The following is a 7,500-nucleotide window of genomic DNA, read 5'->3' as shown; positions in this document are numbered from 1 at the left end:
GGCCAGCTAGCTAGCTAACTAGCTAGCCAGCTAGCTAGCTAGCTAGCCAGTTAGCTGGTTAGCTTGCTGGCTAGCTAGATAGCCTAGCTAGCTAGCTAGCTGACTAGCTAGCTAGCTAGCTAGCTAGCTAGCGAACTAACTAGCTGGCTAGCTAGATAGCCTAGCTAGCTAGCTAGCTAGCTAGCTAGCTAGCTGTGCCTTGAAGGGGCTAGAGCAGCAAAAGCTGGGGAGGGCGCCCGCTGAGGGTGGGGTGTCTGTACACCTCAAAGGGCACTGAGATTTCACTCGAAGTCCAAATCGGCAAAGTCATCATCTGTCAAGTCCGACATTTGCTGCTGCTGCTGCTGCTGCTGCTGCTGCTGCTGCTGCTGCTGTTGGTGCTGCTGCTGTTCCTGCATCTGCTCGTACAGCTCTTGTGAAGCCCACTGCAGCACCTGCTGCTGCTGCTGCTGCTGCTGCTGCTGCTGCTGCTGCTGCTGAAGTCCTGCTGTGACGGAGAGTGTCAAGACAGTGGCAGCTCCTGTCCGTACAGCAGTGCAGGGCACTGACAGCAGCCCTTCGCCCTGCAGGCCGCAGCTGTCGCCTTCTGCAGCAGCAGCAGCAGCAGCAGCAGCAGAAGCAGCAGCAGCAGCAGCAGCAGCGCACGCAGTGGGTTCAGCAGCAGCGGCAGCTGCAGGGAAGCCGCACTAGCCACGCGGGCACCCGGACCGGCAAGCAGCAACAGCAGCACGCGCAAAAGCAACTGCAGCAGCAGCAGCAACTATAGCAGCAGCAGCAGCAACGAAACAGCAGCAGCAGCAGCAGCAACTAGAGCAGCAGCAGCAGCAACGAAACAGCAGCAGCAGCTGCACCCACCGCAGCAATCCTTTCTTTGGCTGTAGGGCCTTCTCCACTGGCAAAGGAAGCGCTGTGCTGCAGCACGGCTTTCGGGGCTGCACAGCTCGCCGCCAGCAGCAGCAGCAGCAGCAGCAGCAGCAGCAGCAGCAGCAGGCGCTGCTGCTGCTGCTGCATTGGCTTCCGCCAGGTCTGCCACGTCCTCTATGACGTGTGCGCACACAGAAAAGGACTGCAGCAGCGGCAACTGCTGCTCGTGCTGCTGCTGCTGCAGTTGCTGCTGCTGCTGCTGCTGCTGCTGCTGCTGCAGCTGCTGCGGCAGCCAGCAGCTGATGAGCTCTGTCCGGGTGAGGAAGTTCTGAATGCTTTCTGTCGCGTCATAGTCCGCGCCCGCAGCAGCAGCCGCAGGACCAGCAGCAGCAGCAGCAGCAGCAGCAGCAGCAGCAGCAGCAGGCTCTTGGGGAAAAGCAAAAGTGTAAGTTTCTGCTGCTGCTCCTCGCTGGTCATGCAGCCGCAGACAAACAGCAGCAACAAGACCCCTCTTCAGCGGCTCCAGCAAGGACCAGCAAACCTGAAGCAAGCGCAAAGCCCAGCTAGCTAGCTAGCTAGCTAGCTGGCTAGCTGGCTAGCTAGCTGGCTAGCTGGCTAGCTAGCTGGCTAGCTAGATAGCCAGCTAGCTGGGTGGCTGGCTGGGTGGCTGGCTGGGTGGCTGGCTGGGTGGCTAGCTAGCTGGGTGGCTAGCTGGGTGGCTAGCTAGCTAGCTAGCTGGGTGGCTAGCTAGCTGGCTGGCTAGCTAGCTAGCTGGGTGGCTAGCTAGCTAGCTAGCTAGCTAGCTGGCGACCCCGCTAGCCGCCCAGCTAGCTAGCTAGCCACCCAGCTAGCCACCCAGCTAACTACCCAGATAGCTGGACAGCTAGCTAGCTAGCCACCTGGCTAGCTACTCAGATAGATGGCTAGCTAGCTACTTGCCAGAGAATGCAGCAGCAACGCCAGAAACCGCTGCTGCTGCTGCCGCTGCTGTTGCTGCTGTTGCTGGGGCTGCTGCTGGGCAAGGGGCCTGTGGCTAGGGTTCGCAGCAGCTGCGAGGGCCTAGGGTTTAGGGTCTGGGAAGAGGGTTTAGAATGGAGGGTTTAGGGTTTAGGGTTTAGGGTTTAGGGTTTAGGGTTTGCAAACCTCATTGAGGTAAGCCCTCAGGGCTTTGGAGTTCGACTGCCACACCAGCTGGCCGAAGCGGCGCACGCGAGAGAAGGACTCTGAGCAGCAGCAGCAGCAGCAGCAGTAGCAGCAACAGCAGCAGCAGCAGTAGCAGCAACAGCAGCAGCAGCAGCGATAGCAGCAGCAGAAACAGCAGCAGGTGCAGGCAAGAGGAGCAGCAGCAGCAAGACAATCTCGCAGACAATTCAGCAGCGGGCGCATAGGCAGTGCTAGTAGCAGCAGCAGCACCTGCAACGTCAGCAGCAGCAGCAGCAGCAGCAGCAGCAGCAGCAGCAGCAACAGCAGCAGCAGCAGCAGCAGCAGCTTACCGGGGGGATAGACCTTCCGAACGCACAGCAAAGAATGCATTGCTGTCTCGACCAAGGAGCACAACACCTCAGGACTGACGTTGCCCATCTTAGCTGCTGCTGCTGCTGTTGCTGCTGCTGCTGCTGTTGCTGCTGCTGCTGCTGCTGCTTTTGCTGCTTCTGGTGTTTCTGCTGCTGCTTCAGTTGCCTCTGCTGCTGCCTCATCTGCTGCTCCGGGAGCCCCGCCTGCTGCTGCTGCTGGTTTAGCTCGTAAGAAGCAGCACCAACTGGTTGATGGGTCCCAAGGCTTTGCTGCTGCTGCTGCTGCTGGCTTGTAACTGCTGCTGCTGTCGCCAGTTGCTGCTGCTCCTGCCTGTGCGTGCTGCTGCTTGCTGCTGCAGCAAGCAACAGCACCGGGTAGCCACTGCTGCTGCTGCAGCTGTTTTTTGAAAGCACCTTTTGACCCCACACCTGCAGCAGGCTGGCTTCACCGAAGAGCTGCAGCAGCAGCAGCAGCAGCAGCAGCAGCGGCAACGGCCGCCGCAGCAGCAGCAGCAATAGCAACTGCAGCAGCTACAGCTGCTGCAGGTAGCCGTCCAATGGCAGCAGCAGGGCAGCGGCCACGCCTAGAATCCTGTTGGCCCCCAGGCACTAAACACTAAACACTAAGCCCTAAACCCTAAACCCTAAACCCTAAACCCTAAACCCTAAACCCTAGGCCCTAAACCCGTAATTTAGAGGTGGCAAGCAATACAAAATGCATTAAAAGGGCAACGAACTAGCGAGGCTCTAGGGGGCCCCCAGGGGCCCCCATGGGGGCCCCCGGGGGGCCCCCCTAGGGCCCCTGGGGGCCCCCAAGGGGCCCCCAAGGGGCCCCCTGGGGCCTCTGCTGGTCTTATAGAGGGGCCTCGGAGCCTTTTTTGAACTTATTTACTTTCTTGTATTTATTTAAAGATTTTAAACTGAAAAGTGTGCTGAGGAAAGCCCGGTCAACGCCTCTTTGCTGCTGCTGCTGCTGCTGCTGCTGCTGCTGCTGCTGCCGACGCGGTGTCTGTCAAGCCTCTTGCGCAGCAACAGCCGGAGCAGCAGCAGCAGCAGCAGCAGCAGCCATGGCGTGAGTAATTTCAGCGCAAACAGCAGGACTAGCGGCTGCACCAGCAGCAACAGTGGAAACAGCAGCACGTACAGCAGCAGCAGCAGCAGCAGCAGCAGCTGAAATACGGGTGGCGTTGGCTTCAGCTACAGCAGCAGCAGCAACAACAACGGCAGCAGCAGCAGCAGCAGTGAATCCACTGTGGAGTCTGCGGCATCTGCTGCCACTCAGGAGCCCCACGCAGTCGTTTGAAGGCCACGACCGCAGCAGCAGCAGCAGCAGCAGCAGCAATATACGCAGCAGCAGCAATATACGCAGCAGCAGCAGCAGCCCGGACCAGCAGCAGCAGCAGCAGAAGCCAGATCAGGAGCACCAGCCCCAAGAGCAGCGACAGCAGCAGCAGCAGCAGCAGGGACAGGAGCAGCAGAAGCAGCAGCAGGGACAGGAGCAGCAGAAGCAGCAGCAGCAGCAGCAGCCGCCTAATGGGGCCAGCTAGGAGATTCCCGGTGCGCCCTGAGGAGTTGGGCACGGCTGAGCGGTGCGGTTGCTGCTGCTGCTGCTGTTGCTGTTGCTGCTGTTGCTGCTGCTGTTGCTGCTGCTGTTGCTTATTCCGCTGCTGCTGCTGCTGCTGCAAAAGCTCTTTCGGATGCTAGTGATTTGAAACCACTGCAGCACTTGTTGTTTCCAGTGTTTGCTGCTTGTTTGCCTTTATGTTCATGCTGCTGCTGCTGCTGCTGCTGCTGCTTCCCCACAACCGCTGCTGCTGCTGCGCTTACACTGCTGCTGCTGCTGCTGCTGCTGCTGCTGCAGGATCTGCGTCTATGGGGGCAGCTTCGACCCTCCGCACTACGCACACCTGCAGGCTGCTGCTGCAGTGCTGGCGAGCAGAGCAGCAGCAAAAGTTTGGCTGGTGCCTTGTGGGGGTTCTCCTGCAGACAAGCAGCAGCAGCAGCAGCAGCAGCAGCAGCAGCAGGAGGGAAACCACCAGCAACAGCATCAGCAAGACCAGCACGAGCAGCAAGACCAGCAGCAAGACCAGCAGCAGCGGCAACAGCAGCACGACCAGCACCAGCGGCAAGACCAGCAGCAGCCGCAGCCGCAGCCGCAGCAGCAGCAGCAGCAGCCGCAGCAGCAGCAGCAGCAGCAGCAGCAGCAGCAGCAAGCGGGCGTGCGCAAAGACAAGCACTTGTGCGTCTCCACTTGGGATCGTCTCCAAATGACTCGCCTCGCAGTCAAGGAGTTCTTCGGCCCTCTTGCGGGGCAAGTCGTCGATGTAAACTCTGCTGCTGCTGCTGCTGCTGCTGCTGCTGCTGCTGCTGCTGCGCTGCTGTTGCTGCTGCTGTTGTGCTGCTGCCGTTGCTCCTGCTGTTGCGCTGCTGCTGCTGCTGCTAGTGGTATTGAGACTGCTGCTGTGCTGTTGCTGTTGTTGCTGCTGCTGTGCTGTCGCTGGTGCTGCTGCTGCTGCTGCTGCTGCTCTGGGTGCCGCTCTTGCCATGAATGTTTCTTCTTCTCTGGATGCTGCTGCTGCTTCACCTGCTGCTGCTTCTGCTGCTGCTGCTGCTTCTGCTGCTGCTGCTGCGCAGGTGCTGGACATAGAGGCGCAGGCGGGCTGCTTTGTGCCCACAGTTAAGCTGCTTGGCATTCTGCAGCAGCGGCTGCTAGAGCAGCAGCAGCAGCAGCAGCAGCAGCAGCAGCAGCAGCAATTGCCGGAGCTGTGGCTTCTTGTTGGTGCTGACTGCATTCCTAACTTGCACAAGTGGTAGGGCTGTTGCTCCTCTGCTGCAGCAGCAGCAGCTGCTGCTGCTTCCGCAGCAGCAGCAGCAGCTGCTGCGGCTCTTGCTGCTGCTTGAGGGGCTGCTGCAGCTTCTTGCTGCGCAGCAGCAGCAGCTGCTGCTGCTCCATCTTTGGCTTGGCCTTCCTCTCTGTGCCTCGGCGCCGCTGCAGCTGCTGCTGTCCTGCTGCTGCTGCTGCTATTACTGCTGCTGCTGCGGCTGCTGCTGCGGCTGCTGCTGCTTTGCTGTCGTCGCCGTTCTGGCTCCTGCTGCTGCTGGCGCGGCTGCTGTTGCTGCTGCTGCTACTGCTGCTGTTGTGTCTGCTGCTGCTGCTGCTGCTGCAGGTACGAAGGGGAACGGCTGCTGCAGAGCACTCGGTTTCTCCTCATTGATAGAGAAGGGGGCCCCCTGGGGGCCCCCTCAGCTGCTTTTGCTGCTGCGGAAGAAGCAGCAGAAGATGCAGCAGCAGCTGAGGCTTCAGCAGCCGATAGTACGCCTGTGGGGCGCAGCAGCAGCAGCAGCAGCAGCAGCAGCAGCAGCAGTGCGAGCCAGGGCAGCAACAAGGACGGAGTCAGAGGCAGCAGCAGCAGCAGCGGAAGCCGCAGCAGCAGCCCGAGCAGCAGCGAAGTGACCTGCAACGGCAGCGGCCTCAGCAGCAGCAGCAGCAGCAGCAGCAGCAGCAGCAGCAGCAGCAACGAGGTGTCTAGACAGCTGAAGCGCATGCACCGGTTTGCTTTTGTTAATGACATGCTCGACAAAGACAGCAGCAGGACTTTGCTGCCTCGTGTCTCTTCTTCTGTTTTGAGAAGCAAACTCAAAAAGAGAAACCAGGGACCCCATCACGTAAACCCTAAACCCTAAACCCTAAACCCTAAACCCTAAACCCTGGCGGCGAGGCCTCCTCGCGGGCGAGCAGCCCATGGGCTGCTCAATGCAGCGGCGTGGCCTTGCGCAGCCTGCTGACCTGTACCTTTTGCTGCTGCTGCTGCTGTTGCTGCTACTGCTGCTGCTGTTGCTGCTACTGCTGCTGCTGCTGCTGCTGCTGCTGTGCTGCAGCTCGCTGCTTGTTTGTCTCTGACACCTGCTGCTGTTGTGGAGTACATCAACCAGAAGGGCCTTTACCTCTAAGTCAATCTTTTGCTGCTGCCTTGGCTGCCTTTCGAGGAGCTGCTGCTGCTGCTGCTGCTGTGCTGCTGCGCTGCTTCGGCAGCAGCAGCTGCTGCTGCTGCGCTGCTTCGGCAGCAGCTGCTGCTGCTCTTGCTCGTGCAGGAAGTGCCAATGCAGCAGCTCACGCTGCTGAGAATCGGGCAGCAGCCAATGCTGCCAAGAAGCTCTCGGTTTAAGTTGCAGCAGCAGCAGCAGCAGCTGCAGCAGCAGCAGCTGCTGCTGCGACAGCAGCAGCAGCAGCTACAGCAGCAGCGTAACCTTCACTAAATCCCTAGCTGCTGCTGCGGCCCCACAAAGGCGCATTTGATTGTGTGGGGACTCAGCTACAGTAGCAGTTGGTTTGCTGCAGCTGCAGCAAAGCTGCTGCTGCAGCTGAGATGCTGCTGCAGCAATGCTGCTGCTGCAGTTGAGCTGCTGCTGCTGCAGTTGCTTCTGGTGCAGCTGTAGCAGCGTGAGCAAGAGGCAATAAAAGCGGAGCAGCAACGGCAAGAGCAGCAGCAGCAGCAGCTGCTGCTGCTGCAGCAGCAACAGCTGCTGCTGCAGCATCAGCAGCTGCTGCAGCAGCAACAGCAGCTGCAGCAGCAGCAGCTGCAGCAGCAGCAGCTGCAGCAGCAGCAGCAGCAGCAGCTGCAGCAGCAGCTGCAGCAGCAGCAGCTGCAGCAGCAGCAGCAGCTGCAGCAGCAGCAGCTGCAGCAGCAGCAGCAGCTGCAGCAGCAGCAGCAGCATTTTTTGAGGAAAAAGAAATGGACTGAAGTCCCTCTAGGGGGTCCAGGAGTGTTGGGATTTGAGGTGTACGTACACCTCAGCGTAAAAGAATTAATCAATTCGGGGTTTTGTTTTTTCGGTTTTCTTCCATTTCTTGGCGCAGCAATTAATAATTAAATTAAATAAATAAATTAAATAAATAAATTTAATTATTTAATTTAATTATTTAATTAAATTAATTAATTAATTAGTTAATTAATTAATTAATTAATTAATTAATTAATTAATTAATTTGCTGCTAAATCTGCACATTTATGCGGCTTCACAAGCGAAGAAGCAAAAGACAAAGACGCAGCAGCAGCAGCTGCATGCAGCTCCCGTCTTGGCTAAAAATATAATTAATTAATTAATTAATTTAATTAATTAA

The 7,500-nt window shown here is 58.3% G+C and overlaps 2 protein-coding genes across 2 annotated transcripts in view; one reads left to right on the top strand and one right to left on the bottom strand.

Annotated features, from left to right (window-relative positions):
• Positions 1-281: 281 nt before the first annotated feature.
• On the bottom strand, positions 282-2,445 carry ENH_00077380 (hypothetical protein, conserved; the record flags this gene model as incomplete). The annotated part of the gene is made up of 4 exons (XM_013583074.1): positions 282-586; positions 856-1,405; positions 2,008-2,087; positions 2,358-2,445. The coding sequence occupies 4 exons, from the start codon at positions 2,443-2,445 to the stop codon at positions 282-284; spliced, it is 1,023 nt and encodes a 340-aa protein (XP_013438528.1).
• Positions 2,446-3,911: 1,466 nt separating this feature from the next.
• Positions 3,912-7,500, top strand: part of ENH_00077370 (hypothetical protein, conserved) — a gene marked incomplete at both ends in the record, with an annotated part of 3,924 nt that continues 335 nt past the window's right edge. The window contains 5 exons of the mRNA XM_013583073.1: positions 3,912-3,967; positions 4,240-4,702; positions 5,013-5,188; positions 5,546-6,044; positions 6,816-7,157. Of these exons, the coding sequence (XP_013438527.1) occupies positions 3,912-3,967; positions 4,240-4,702; positions 5,013-5,188; positions 5,546-6,044; positions 6,816-7,157 (1,536 nt within the window). The remainder of the gene's footprint in view (positions 3,968-4,239; positions 4,703-5,012; positions 5,189-5,545; positions 6,045-6,815; positions 7,158-7,500) is intronic.

Source organism: Eimeria necatrix, genomic scaffold (genome assembly GCF_000499385.1).
Source record: "Eimeria necatrix Houghton genomic scaffold, Enh_scaff809, whole genome shotgun sequence".
NCBI lineage: Eukaryota > Apicomplexa > Conoidasida > Eucoccidiorida > Eimeriidae > Eimeria > Eimeria necatrix.
This window is presented reverse-complemented; position numbering and strand designations above follow the sequence as displayed.